Raw genomic sequence first — 14,198 nt, 5'->3', positions numbered from 1 at the left:
GTTATTCACAATGCCTCGTGTTCAAAGAAAAGGACGTGTAAATAAGAAACGTGGAAAGAAAGGAGGAAAGAAAGATGCCAACATTGATGAACAAAATGTAGTAGAAGGCACCGAACCTATGGACATTATTGATCAACCTACTACTGAGTCTTCCATGACCTCCACCGATCAACACTTCCAAGCTGCTCATTTCGGTGAAGTCGACGAAGAATTGCTTGGTTATTTTAAAAATGTGGAGCAAACATTAGAAGATCCTCAGTTTGAAACTGGAGAAGGTATAATAAAATGCTTTTATAACTTCATTCTTATTAACAATTCATTTTATAAATAGATCAAAGATTATTTGTTGAAAATGTATATAGTGAAGTCGATGGCAATGAATTTCGCCTTGCCACCAACTATTCTTGCTCCTTAATTCTGGAAAAATTATTAAAGATTTCTGATTCATTTCAATTACGTGTATTTATGGATAAATTAACTGGCAAGACAGTTGAACTATTCGTACATCGCTTTGCATCCCATGTCTGTCAGACGCTTTTGACTTTGGCTGCTGATGTAGTTGAACGTGAACAGATAGAAGGCGCTGAAGAGCAAACAGAAAATAAAGAAGAAGTGGGTGAACTTTTATCGATGGAGAAATTAGTATTAGAATTATGTGAGGATATCAAGCCTCATATTGGTGGTTTAATTTCTCAACAATTTGCTTCACACGTCATTCGTGTCTTGCTCTTTGTTTTAGCTGGTAAACGTATCGATGAAGAAGGTGATATTAAAGGCAAATTAAGAAGCAAAAAATCGATTCAATATAAGAAAGAAAATAACGATACTTTAACTAGAGTAATAATAATAATTCAATATATTTATCGTATTTATCGTATTTATTTATTTTTTTAATAGTCTACAACTAGTTTAAGTCCAACCAGAAAAGTGCCCGACTCTTTTAAGGCTATGTTTAGAACACTTACTACAGAATTAGCTATTAATATGTCTGAAACTGAAGTTCGTTCATTATCTGTTCACAGAGTTGCAAATCCAGTACTTCAGGTAACTTGAATCTAATAAAAGAGATTTATATTATCAACATTCTATTTACAAAATTTTTAATAGCTTTTATTAGAGATGCAAGAGAATGATAAAGAAGGAATTAAAGCCAGAAACATCCTTATTGATCGTATTTTATGGGGTATTGTAACTGATATTGACTCGAAAGAAGAAAATAAAGATAGAGATTCTTGGTTTGAAACTCTGGTTCGTGACTCTGTTGGTTCTCATTTATTAGAAGTTATCTTTCAAGTAGCCCCTGATGCTGTCTATAGAAAGATTTACAAGACTTATATTAAGGGTAAACTTGAAAAATTCTGTATGCATCCTATTGCCAACTTTGTTATGCAAAATCTCATTACCAACGTTAGAAAGCCAAAACAATTAAATCAAATGATAGATGAATTGAAAAACTCATTTGAAAAACTTGTTAAACTTGGCAAATATGGTGTTATTCGAAGTTTAGTTGATGCGTCTGTAAAGATGGAAAGTTCACAGAAGCAGGTTGTAGAAGCAATTGCAGTTGGTTTGCATTTGCCAGAAGGATCTCCAGACCGTAATAAGGAATTTGTAAATTGTGTTATGCGTATGTGGACAATTGAACAATGGAATGAAGCCAGTGATGGCGAAAAATCCGATTTATATAAATTTCATTTACAAGGTTCGTTGATCGTTCAAGGTATTATGAAAATGTCTGAACCCGGTGTTACAGAGATTGTGACAAATAGTTTCTTATCACAAAGACTTGATACAATCCACCGATGGTGTTTCTCTCCTGCAGGCTCTAGAGCTTTTGAATCCATTGTGGCGTCACCTCATGTAAATCAAAAGATCAAAAAGAAGATTATGCGTGATCTATCAGGAAAATATACAGCACTTGCTAAAGATAAATTTGGCAGTCATATTTTAGATAAATGCTGGCTTGTGGCAGATATTGACTCAAAGGAAAAGATTGCTGCAGAGTTAGTGAAGCATGAACATGAGTTAGCTAGTCATCATATTGGTAGAGGTATACTTTGGACTTGTAAGATTGATCAATATAAGAGAAGACATAATGATTGGGTAGAACGAGAGAAGGGTGCTGAGCGTAAGCGTGAAATGTTCAAAGATATTCTTGGTGAAACACTTGTCGAAAAGAAGCGTAAATTAGCATAATTATTCATTAGACCACCTTTATATAAAATGTTAGTTTGTATAATATATATATAATAAACAATAATATCAATACACTGTATTAAAAAAAAAAAGCTATAAATATACAAGTTGTAACAATTTAATAATACGTTCATTTATAAATGATGTCTTAAGCTATGTTCATCCTAATCTTCATTTATTTCTAGAATAAATAGTAGCCTAAACTTAATAAGATAATATTCTATACTTTGTATTGAACATACTTGATCCTGACAATTATTGTGACTTTTATATACAGTTAATGTTATTAGTAGTAGTAAGGTATTCCTTAGTACCAAAAAAAAAAAAAAAAAAAAAAAAAAGAAAAGAAAATAATAAAGAGAAATAAACTTATTATGCCATTATGAATACTGCTTAGCCTTCTTGAGCACATTAAACTGCTGATAGGTAAGAATACAATAGATATAGGACTTATTTAAATATGAAATAATCTTATTATTTATTATTTTGATCTATTGGCAGCAAAATAAATTCCTTCCTATATTTTTTGTATATAGTGAATAAAACTAACTCGCTTTATAAACGTTAAAGATGCTATTCATTTTTTTTAAATTACCTGTGCTGTCCATTGTGTACTCTTTGATGAACCCTTTGTTGATGCAGATACTTCAAGTTGTCCAGGAATAGGTTGTCCAAACTTGTGATTAGGTGAACTGCTCAAAAACAAATGTGTATCTTCATGTACAAATTGAACAGGTTCCTCACGTATCCAAAATTCATTTTTACATTTTAATTGCCAGTTATCACCTTTATCCTTACCATCATAACAACTGACTTCTTGTTCACGAGAAAGTGGTGATTGGTGACGGTGACTATGAAGATATCCTTGCGTATTAACATGCTTTAAACGAATTGAAGATCCACAAGGTACAGCTTCACTATATAAATAGAATTTATTAAAAAATAAAATAAAATAATAGTTGATTTCTTACTCTTCTTGTGTATACTTACCCCCGTTTACATACTTTTCCATAAGCGGCTTCTACAATCCAAAAACTATTACTGTCATCAGCTTCAGGGAATCCTGTAACTGATTGTTGCCCTGATCCACTTCCTAATAGTAAATAAACATTGAGTTAAATCACTAATATACAATATATATATATATATTTAAATATACCATAGCTAACTCCATGTGAATGTAATTTATATTCGCTAGCTTTATTCGTAAGTTTGATAATGCTTCCACATGTCACATATTCATAACCTTTAAGAATATAAGTAATCTTTTCGTTAAAGATAAACTTGATTATATTTAATATCATCTACCATCATCAATTTCAGGAATATTGGAGGCCGAGACAAGTAAAAAAGGAAAGATTGCAGCACTTAATGTTAGTAATGAAAGTTTCATTCTAGTGATGAGCTGAACAAAGGAACGAAATAATGTACTAGCGAAACCAAAAAAAAAAAGTTAATTAGTAGTAGTTGGTTAATTCTGATTGGATAGTATTATTATTATAATTTTATACAGTAATTAGAAAATTTTACGGAGTTGCATCACTGTTCAAGTGTTTATACACACAAGAGCAGGATACGAGACATTTAAGAATAGGATTGCTTCACAAGAAGGACAAAGATTGGTCTTTAAAGAGAGTGCTATGACTATTCAAAAAAACTAAAAAGAAAAAGAATTCTTTATTATTTATCAAAGAGAAAAGAATTGGAGGAGGTAGTAAATAGTTAGATAAAATATAGTGGACACTAGATATGCACTTGTTAGTACTACAAACTTCAAAAAACTGTATGTTCTAGACAGCATTACTGGTCGTCATATTGTACTGCGCTGAAAATAAACCACAAGCATCTTTATTATATATATTTGATGTGTCTTTTTTTTTTCTAGTTTGCTATAGGACAGTAAAGACAGTAATAATGTAGAGCTGATTGGGATATGCATGCATCATTACTGTTTCTTTGAGTATAATGTATAATTATGAATAAGGGGGTTTTTGTGGAGCCCTAAATCGATACGGAATATATTGTCATGTTCACCCGTTGTTAAAGGGATCTCTACTTCTTATATGGTAGTCCTACTATACATTTATAATGGTTTCAACTGCTATCCAAAAATCAAGCCAAATGCAAGAAAATTTTCCATGCTATCTACCTTTACTTTTATTTATTGGGCTGCACAAAAATGCAAAAGGTTTTCTCTTATTATTGTACTAGCAAAAGGAGACTTATTTTGGTCTAATAGTAATAATAATCATATGCTTGAATAAATAAATACTGTCTTTATAAATGCTCTATCTTAAAAGCTATAATTAAAGAAGAAGAAGAAACGCCCCATTGTACCTATTTATTTATTTTGAATAATAGTCTCCTGCAAATAATTTAAGAAGCAAATCTATAATATACTAAATAATATGGAAATAGATATACTATTATTAAGCTTATTGAGAGAAACTTATATTGCAATACCAGATGTGGGTAGACTGATTTCAAAAGACGAAAGTTTCTCTAGATATAATATAAATCATATTTTGCATTACTGAGCTTCCTAATAAATATGAGGCATCTTTTGAAGTCGATAATGTCTGTTGTTAGTTTATAGATCAACCTTTCTGATTCTGGTGAAAGTTACCACTCAACTAGATATGCTTTCATAATGAGTGAAGCGTATAATGATGACCCTTAAACTCGTAAGTTAATCATGTAACCAATTATTATTTTAAAATCTGCTCTTCATTATTTTAAACCTTCTTAGTAATTAGAAAATTGAAGCTGGATTGTGAATAAACGCATACTCTCCATTTTATCTATTTTCCTTTGGTTTTTTATTTTATTTTTTTTAAAGAGCAATTATATTACGTAATATACAATGTTTGTGATAAATATTTATAAGTTCTAAATGATTGGTAATATCTTTCCTAAAGGAGCTGGCACATATTTCTCTACTTTATCAGCATCTGAAGGTAGAACGAAATCTTTATATTCTTTTCCAAAATGGTGTAATAAAGCATCTTGGCAAGCCTATTAAATATATACATATAAACGTTAACTATCGGACTCTTTCTTTATTTCTTCCTACTTACACGAAATTCAGCCATTTTGATTGAGCTACCAAATCCTTCACCTAACTTTTCTTTTCCTGAAAAGGTACCTACTATAAATACAGGGGAACATGATAATCTACCAGTCTCTGAAAGAAGTCTTGATTCAGCAGGCTTCATACCCATTTGTCTTAACAAGGCTGATAAATAGCGTTTGGGTTCTTTTATTTGCGTTTTTAATGCAGGACTAATATCAAAATCGCGCGATAAAATGAAATCATGTACAAATTTTTTTGCTGCTTCTATGCCTTGTTCCTGGAAGATAGCGCCCACAATAGCATTCATGCAGGTTGCCAAGACACTATTTTGACCAAGGTTTTTTGTTGGGACAGTAGGTGGTTTCCAAGCGATACAATGCTGTAGGCCAACTTCAGTTGCGATTTTACTAAAAGAGGTATTATTAATGAGTGATGAAAGGACGATGACAAAGGCTTCTGGATAGAGATTAGGGTACTTGCAATGAATGTATTCCGTGGCAAACAGGCCTACCACTCGTTTGCCGATAAATTCTAGACTCGCATTGTTATTTACTTGTTCATCTACAGATTTATGGGTGAGAGCTTGTTTTAGAATGATTGGATCAAGTGTTTGAAGGCCAAGTCGTGCTCCAAGTGAATGTATAGATGGATCGATGGTGGTTTCTTGAGGTGTGGATTGTGTATGAAGAAATGCTGTAGTTAATCTAGGTACTAAAAGAGAAGTCAGTATTAAACAGTTTAATTTATATTCTTCTTTACCTGTTTTAATAGTAGATATAACTCTGGTCGAAAGCACTCGTGATTTTGAAAAAGCTGCCAACATCATGTCTACCTTTTTTTTTTAAAAAAAAAAAAAAAAAAAAAAAAAAAGTTAAAAATTGAAACCTTTAAAAAGTGGGGCGACAAGGGGAAAAAATAGCTGATGAGCCGGGGTGGCTTGATCAAATTATCGGGCATATAAAAAGCATATACTGCTATTATTCTTATAAGGATTAGTAGTGCTTTAATAGTCGAATTTTTATTATCACTAAAAGTTACTTTGAGACTCTTCAGTATTTGAATTTATAAATTTATATTAATAGAATAAACAGTATTCTCTCACTGACTCTTTTTTAACTTACTGCCACATACTATATTTTATTATATACTTTTATATGGCAATGCTCTATAACGTATTCGGCTATAATATATAACTATTAATAGGAATAGCACGTTTAAACACTCTTTTAAGTAGGCCCCTACTTCTTTTGTGAGATACTTGTATTGCTATTCATTAAAAGCTATTATATATATATATCAATGAGAATTCTTAAGACAAAGGCTATTATAGCAAAAAGTATTTACTAAAATAATTGGGTTCTTCATATTTTTTAATGGTGTATAACAAGAAGTTTTAAGTTCATTTTTGCTTTATTCTTGATATATTTTGCTCTATAGAACCACGCAGAGCTAAATATTATTTAGAAATGAAGAATATATAAAGACTTACTATTAGCAAATTATTTACTTCAAGGGACAAAGTAAGTCAAATAATAATGTTTACATATTTTGAGTGAAATTACTTTGTTCATCATTAGTCATCAGTACTAAATACCATAACTATTATTTTTATACGTGAAAAAAAATAATATTTTATAAGCAAATAAGTCAAATTCTTTATTCATTCTAATAAGCAAAACTACTTTCTTCTTCACTTTATGATTAATAGAAGAGTAAATAACTTCTCTGAAAAGGAGAGAAAAAGAAACAGCTGAATATTTCTGCTATTAACTTCCTTTTAAAATGCATGGTGAAATGGTAGATTTTTTATAAGAAGATTGGTTACTCTGCTACGATTAAGAAGAATTTTATTTTAAAAAGAAGAATTAAAAAATGACCAATGAGCATATAGCATTTATATATGCTGTTTTGCCCTGGTCAGATCGCTATGGAAAAAAGGAAAGGAAAGAAAAACCCTTTTGGAATAAAAGGGAAAATGTTAAAGTGTATGTATAAATGATGATAATTAACTATCAGAAATTCCTTTTTGTATTGAAAGAAGATGATGGTCAGAGGGTTCAGGGATTTGGGAGTGAGCTAGATAGTCCATCTCAAGCAGAATTGTACATATAGAAGGCGTTGTTTCTTATATAGTATTTCTACTTTAAATTCAGACGATGTTAGTTTTTTTCTGGACGAATCAAAATTAATTTTTAGACAAAATAAGAATGGAAATCAGACAAAAGAAAATTAGTATTCAGAAGAATAGAAAAAAAAAAAAAGAACTCACCTGTATCAAGGTTTACCATATCAATATCCACCCCTCAGGCAGATTCGCGGCCTTCATTGGATAGCATATGGCGGAAAAGTTTTCTGTAAGAAGCTTGTTGATTGTTGGGTAAGGGGCGTTTCAAAGATTGTCTCTTGAATCGAGTCGGGTGGCCAAGCCCTTCTCGGTGAGACTTCAAAATATCCCGAAAGTTTAAGACCGCAGAAAGATCTCGGTTCCAGAGGCGGAGGGACTCCAAACATTGATGATTGAGGCATCTATAAAGACCTCATTAATACGTATTTTTTTTTTAAAAAAAAAAAGAAAGAAATGAAGCTTACCGTAAGAGTCCGTGGCATTCCACCTTGTGATATTTCGAGCGACGAAAAGGTCGTGAGTTTTGAACTTTTTTGAAAGTTTCCAGTTTACCGACCGTACAAGTAGGGCACAGTGAAGACGTTTTATGTTCATCTATAAGTAAAACAGAGAAACCATGCTTCTTGAGCATCCTTCTTACGCCTTTCCCACGAATTGGCTCTTGGTACTTTGTATTTCCGGCATTCTAGTCCCCAAGAATGAGAATAGCATCGTCTCCAAATTGTTGCTTCAAAGTCTGTGCTAAGCGATGATCGGATTGTTGTTTATTTATGATAGATGATAATTTCAACTTGCGAAAGGGAAGCAGATCGGCATTTTTGTGGGGTATGTTTTCGTTTGAGTAGTACTCTCGAAGTGGATCTTCGATTATAGAACGTGCTTTGAGATAGTCAGAGAACTTGTCTACTTTGATTGCTGATGCTGGAAATTTCGATAGATAGTTTTCATGCTCCTTTACTGACATAGGTTTTTTTATATCGCGCAGTTTCCTAAATTTTCTTTTTTTCGTCTCAACCGCACACTGGTTGCTGGTGTATCTGTAGGTGTGTTTGTCTTTTCTAGATTCACTATTCTCCTGCATGCAATGGAGCATATCTCTCCGTCCAGAATCAATAAGGACACATCTTCCGGTAATTTCCTCAAGTTCAGTTTTGGACAACTGGTGTATGTATCGAAAGTTGTCGTCTTCTTCTAGTCTGGTACCACGCGTACCACCCTTTGCACTCTCTTTATTTTGCTTCAACACCGACACACCTACACCATCAGACTGAATCATTCCGCGAAATTTCAAAGATTTTGAAGCACCTTGATCCTTCATGCCCTTCGATGAGAGGTTGACTATTTGGCTCCAAATGAAGCCTTTGTCTAAATTAGATCTATTTGTATTACGCAGAATATGATTGTTCACGATCAATGTATCAATCGTCATATAGCATGGCACATACGTTCGACGGAGCGGAAAACACATGAATGATTTGTAGCCTAATTCTTCACAGTACTTTGCCATCTTGTAATATGCTTTAAGGTGCTTCAAAGGCTGTACCTTACAGTCATAATATATACTTGCTTTCATAAATTCGCAACGCGGCCCATAAGTACCAAAAAATTCTTTAATAAGTTTGACGTCCTTGTTGTCCAAAAGGGTTACTGGCATATTTGTGTATTACCGGAGGCAAGAGAAAGCTTCAATTGGGTTAACGGCTTTGTGTTTTCGTCAGAAATGATTTTCTTGATATCATTCTCGCTTTTCTTGGCTTTCTTTAATTCTTGTTTCCTCTTGGTTATCTTGGCCTTTTGTTGTGTAAGGTGGTTAATGAACATCCGGAAACGATTTCCAAATTGTAATATGACTGAATTTTTGTACGCTGTGTCGATCTTCGCACACTCATATGCTGCTATTTGTTGCGCGTATTTCAACTCGATGGGATCATACTTGGTTAAGATACAATACTCGTTTTTATACTTTCGTATTAAATCTCTATAGTCTTTAGTTTTCGTTGATTTAGAAGGTTTACGATTTTGTTTGGTGAGCTCTAGGAACACTTCATCGTAAAAGTCCTTTTCAGCGTGTTTTTCCAGATCAAAAAATTTGCTTCTTTCCAACTCATTGATGAATATAAATTTTGTCAATGCAAAAGTATGGGTAACAAGTATGTTAACGGTTGATACAAGATCTTTTAGCCTTGGTATAAGTTCGTGTCTTCACTGTATACCGGAAACAGATGTCTTTAAAGTTATTACTTTTAAGTGATTCATTTAAGGCCAATATAAAAAATAAAGATCATTTAGGAAGAAAAAGGCAAAATATAAAAAAGAGTAAAGAAGTGAATAACAACATTTTCGTTGAAAGTTTATAAATTTCCACGATCATGTGTGACTTCATCATGATATGTAATTATAAAATGTGATAAATTGGCGAGGATAACAGCACTGGACACGAAACAATATCTGAAGATATATCACCCATCAGTTTGGAAGCAATAATCGAATTATAAGGTCGCTAAATATGTGAAATGGTTTGAAAGTAGTAGAGCACATACAAAAGTACTGTTCTATCTCGTATTCTATACTTCAATTTTCCATGATCATTCTCTCGCCTACCATGTATTAAAATTTATCGAACAAAATATGGATATTTTAGATAGGCAAGGAAAACATGGAGCCTACATTGTTATGGACAATTGTAGGATTCATTATTTTGAATTTGTTACAAATTGTATCAAAAAAAAAGGCGGTGTTGATAAGATAAAGATAACAAAAGAATAAGACAGAATAAACCTGTGAAAACTTTGTATAAGACTTTTATTATCAATTGAATAAAAATAAAAGTGAATGTCTAGAAAATGGATGCAAAATGGATCCTTATTTATATCTTGTGGAGAACGGGTTACTTCGCGACTGGAACAGAATGAAGATATCTTGAAAGAAGAATATTTTCCCATAGAATGATTAAAGTTATTGTGTTAAAACTCTAGTCTTTGCCCTGACTGAGAATTAATCTCAGTTAACTCTAATAAATATTAAATTATTGGTGCTTGATCTAGCCGGTTATTTTTCTTGAAACCAAATAATGAAATCTCGTTTGTTCATACTTGTGAATGATATAGGAAAGATACTTTTGACATATAAATTTATATTCTAACCAGCTTCTTTGTATTATATTCATTCCTTAATGTACTACTTAAATGAATTTCATTATATTATATAGTGTATTCAATTAAAATAGAGTTCTCATAGATAGTATATGATTATATTTATAAATTAGTATTTTAGACAATATTACAATAATAATAATATATATATAACTAATAGGTATAATCTATAATTCATATATCTTTATCATTAATAACTCCTTACACTATGTTTTTCTTATCATTATTTCGTAGAGTTAGTATTTATTATAACATTATTTTTCTCATCACAAGAATGTCTTATAAACTGAAATCAAATAATATTGTATGCATAAAGTGTACAACTAATAACTATAATATCATTCGGTCCTTCATGACTCTGATCTGTATATTATAAGCTATTATGTAATACATCATTATATACACAACACTAGCCTACTAGAACAATCCCCTACTCTTGACATTGCTCAAGGCGGATTTCGTGAATCTCATAGCTCCCTTGATCAAGTTCATTGTCTTGTCGAAATCTGCTCTATTCTTCGGCGTAACCACAATTATTTTCCTATCCTTGCTTTTTTAGATATCAAATCAGCGTATGATACTGTTGATCGTTCCTATATTTGGGAAGTGCTTCAACCTCATCTCTGCCCGGCTTTTCTTGGAGTTCTCAAAAATCTCTTTGATCAGGTTCAAATTGAAGTTCTTCTTGATAATTATATATCGTATCGTTTTTCTCCTGTCACTGGCGTCTTACAAGGGTCTATTTTCTCTCCGTTTCTATATTCAATCTATATCAACCAACTTCCAGCTCGTTTGAGGTTGCCACACCAACTCAATGACTCCTCCACTACTGATGTAGTTACTACATTTGTACCGTCCCTTAATTGTCTACTCTATGCTGATGATGTCGTCCTTATTGCCTCCCCTGAGAAACTCGCTTCTTTACTGCACCAATGCGAAGTTCATAGTTACTCCTTAGGTTATCAGTGGAACCCATTAATATGTGTCATAATCGATCCTACCAATGATCCTCAACCATATCAATTATATGGTACTGCTATTCCCAAAGAATCCTCCTTTTCTTATCTTGGTGTTCCTATAAAACCTGGTGGTCTAATTGACTATGCTGCTTTAATCCAACATAATATCAATAAAGCCTCTCTCACTATGAATCAACTTGTTGCTATTGGTCTCAACTCCAAAGGTTTTCCACCTCTGCTTGCATGTCGTTTTTATAGTCAAATGGTTCGTTTTCAGTTAGATTATGGTCTTGCAATCAGTCCTCTCTCTGCTAAACTTACCAAAGAACTGGATACCTTTCAAAATTCATGCATTTGACGTATCTTTGGTGGTCACTCACGGTCCTCGACGAAAGTCATGCTTCATCTTGTCAACCTACCATCCATGAAGACCCGTATTGCAGTCCTCCAAGCGCAATACCTCTTTCGAACTTCCCAATTACCAGCAGATACTCTTCTTGCCCATCTTTTGCCTCACGTTCAGCTTTCAAATAGTCATTCCCGCTGGTATAAATTGGCTCAAACTACATTGTGGAAACACCTATGCTCACCAAACATCTCAACGCTCGACCGAAAACAATTCTACACTCTTTGTGCTAAGTTTCTAGATGATCAATTTCAAAACCTTCGTCAAGATACTAACTCCCTCCTATTGTCTTCCTCACGCCCCACTCTTGAATTGGATCCCATCCTTTACTTACCAATGACTACCTTAGAACGTAGCCGAGTGCTTCGATGGCGACTTGGCTGGCTACCGGGTGGTAAACCTAAAGAATGTATCTTTCATCCGTCTCATAATTGGAGCCGGCAATATGCTATTGAGTGCTTACATGTACGTAATCGTCTCTACATGTCTACTTCAGTCGAAGATCCCATCTCGTTCCTTCTCAACTTGCTTCCACTACATAAACCTCGTCGTCCTTCTGATTGTACGGGCTGGTATACTTTATGGCCTATTCTTTGTACAATTCTACATGAACTTGATTACTACTTCCATGATGAATTTCCCCCTAATCCTGTCAATCCTGGTCTCAAGCTGTTGAGTTGGTTGTCCAAGTAATAGTGTGTGTCTTCCTGGTCACTTTGGTCTGATTTGTATTTAAACTGTTTCTTCTCACTTTTTTTCGCTTTATCCTCCTTATATTTTCTCTTAATTCCAAAATACTGCTCTTTTCTTTTTCCTTCTCGTTTTCCTTTTTCCCTTCTTGTCCTTTAGGAAGGTTTTTATTCTTATTTCCCCTCTATAACTGGCTCGGGCAATATTGCGCATTTATTTCGTCGCTACATGCTCATTGCCAAAAAAATTTAAAAAAAAAAAAATAAAAATAATAATAATTAAACTCAGAATTTAATCGTAGCAGCATCATAGTCAGCTGAATTTTAATTTTGTTTTAAAATCAATACTCACTATAATCTATTTTTTTTTCTACTTACAAATTATTTCTTTTTTTTTTTCTTTTTTTTTTTTAAGAAAAAACCAATAACCAACTTTTATGCCTTCTCTTGCTCTTTCAACAGCAGAAGATAAGAATAAAGTTAGGAGAGCCTTACCGACTGCCGTAAGTTTCTTCTTATTTTTTTTTTAATAAATAGTTGAAGAACGAAAAAAAGTTCATTTTATGATAATAGAAAATTTATGCGGCAACTGTGGCTCGATTATATGTTGCATATCCAAATCCTAATAAATGGGCTTATTCTAATATTTGGGGTGCTGTTACATTTCTAAAAGATAAAAAGAAGCACTCTTATTACATTCGAATTATTGATTTAATTGTAAATATAATTGTGTCTATCCATGCTATATTATATAATATTAACTATTTGTAATATATAGAATCATAAAGGCGTTATCTGGGAACAAGAACTTTACGATGGTTTTGAGATTACGAAACATACACCTTTCTTTTTTTCATTTGCAACTGATGTAAGTTATTAAGTTTAAGTTTTACGCATTTTGTTTATTTACATTCAATTAGGAATACATGGCAGGTTTGTCCTTCACAGATGTAGATGATGCAAATGTATTTTATACAAAAATAACAACAAGGGAGACTATGGCTAGCACTAAAAAAAGAAAAGGTAACATCAAAACACGAGATATGATATAATTGACACTCATACACGCGGTTTTACAGAAACGAGCGGTAAAAAACCCAAAGGAAAAGTAGATAAATCTCAGATTGGTCTACCATCTGAATTTCGGTAAAATATCAAAATTTGTAGCTCAAAAGTTTATATATTAAAATTCTCTGTGTTATTAGACATTTAGGACATATTGGTTATACACCTGATAAAGGATTTAGGGTACAAAATACAGGACCTGAATGGAATGGTTTATTTGATCAGTTAAAAGACCTTGGTATTTCACCACAAGAAATACATGAAAATGAAGATTTTATAAAGGAATTCGTAAATGAAAGAGGAGGTCCTCCTCCTGCACCCCCTCCACGGCCCTCAATGAATAGTAAAACTCGAATTCCACCACCACCACCACCACCTTCACGCAGACCTGCTCCTCCTCCTCCTATTGGTGGTAAGACTTTTTTTTTTTTTTTTTTTTTTTTGCGTCAATTTAGTATAAAAATATTAAAGCTCAAAATTTTATAGGTCGTCGACCACCTCCACCTCCACCTTCTCGTCGACAAGTTCCACCT

The 14,198-nt window shown here is 32.9% G+C and overlaps 5 protein-coding genes across 5 annotated transcripts; 2 read left to right on the top strand and 3 right to left on the bottom strand.

Annotated features, from left to right (window-relative positions):
• Positions 1 to 10: 10 nt before the first annotated feature.
• BX663DRAFT_532260 (armadillo-type protein) lies at positions 11 to 2,196 on the top strand (the record flags this gene model as incomplete). The annotated part of the gene is made up of 4 exons (XM_051530441.1): positions 11 to 275; positions 332 to 837; positions 898 to 1,044; positions 1,108 to 2,196. The coding sequence occupies 4 exons, from the start codon at positions 11 to 13 to the stop codon at positions 2,194 to 2,196; spliced, it is 2,007 nt and encodes a 668-aa protein (XP_051380588.1).
• A 347-nt stretch (positions 2,197 to 2,543) lies between these two features.
• On the bottom strand, positions 2,544 to 3,736 carry BX663DRAFT_516990 (mannosyltransferase). The gene is made up of 5 exons (XM_051528665.1): positions 3,505 to 3,736; positions 3,356 to 3,442; positions 3,187 to 3,289; positions 2,792 to 3,113; positions 2,544 to 2,713 (listed from the first exon to the last, which is right to left on the bottom strand). The coding sequence occupies exons 1-5, from the start codon at positions 3,587 to 3,589 to the stop codon at positions 2,678 to 2,680; spliced, it is 633 nt and encodes a 210-aa protein (XP_051380587.1). The 5' UTR covers positions 3,590 to 3,736; the 3' UTR covers positions 2,544 to 2,677.
• Positions 3,737 to 4,962: 1,226 nt separating this feature from the next.
• On the bottom strand, positions 4,963 to 6,133 carry BX663DRAFT_516988 (ribonuclease III domain-containing protein). The gene is made up of 3 exons (XM_051528664.1): positions 6,029 to 6,133; positions 5,274 to 5,980; positions 4,963 to 5,211 (listed from the first exon to the last, which is right to left on the bottom strand). The coding sequence occupies exons 1-3, from the start codon at positions 6,093 to 6,095 to the stop codon at positions 5,086 to 5,088; spliced, it is 900 nt and encodes a 299-aa protein (XP_051380586.1). The 5' UTR covers positions 6,096 to 6,133; the 3' UTR covers positions 4,963 to 5,085.
• A 1,439-nt stretch (positions 6,134 to 7,572) lies between these two features.
• BX663DRAFT_488226 (uncharacterized protein) lies at positions 7,573 to 10,088 on the bottom strand (the record flags this gene model as incomplete). Its single annotated transcript, XM_051524799.1, has 7 exons — positions 7,573 to 7,795; positions 7,859 to 7,988; positions 8,035 to 8,135; positions 8,186 to 9,041; positions 9,062 to 9,594; positions 9,935 to 9,991; positions 10,051 to 10,088. 7 exons carry the CDS (start codon positions 10,086 to 10,088, stop codon positions 7,573 to 7,575), a joined length of 1,938 nt encoding a protein of 645 aa, XP_051380585.1.
• Positions 10,089 to 13,173: 3,085 nt separating this feature from the next.
• BX663DRAFT_438889 (uncharacterized protein) lies at positions 13,174 to 14,151 on the top strand (the record flags this gene model as incomplete). The annotated part of the gene is made up of 5 exons (XM_051523301.1): positions 13,174 to 13,317; positions 13,379 to 13,468; positions 13,521 to 13,623; positions 13,680 to 13,746; positions 13,806 to 14,151. Coding segments are annotated over 5 exons (750 nt in total), but the record flags the coding sequence as incomplete, so codon positions are not given.
• Between the last annotated feature and the right edge of the window lie 47 nt (positions 14,152 to 14,198).

The sequence above is a fragment of the Cokeromyces recurvatus genome, assembly GCF_025118155.1.
Source record: "Cokeromyces recurvatus strain NRRL 2243 chromosome Unknown BX663scaffold_22, whole genome shotgun sequence".
In the NCBI taxonomy this organism is placed as follows: domain Eukaryota; kingdom Fungi; phylum Mucoromycota; class Mucoromycetes; order Mucorales; family Mucoraceae; genus Cokeromyces; species Cokeromyces recurvatus.
The sequence above is the reverse complement of the archived record's forward strand: the minus strand, read 5'-3'. Positions and strand labels throughout refer to the sequence as shown.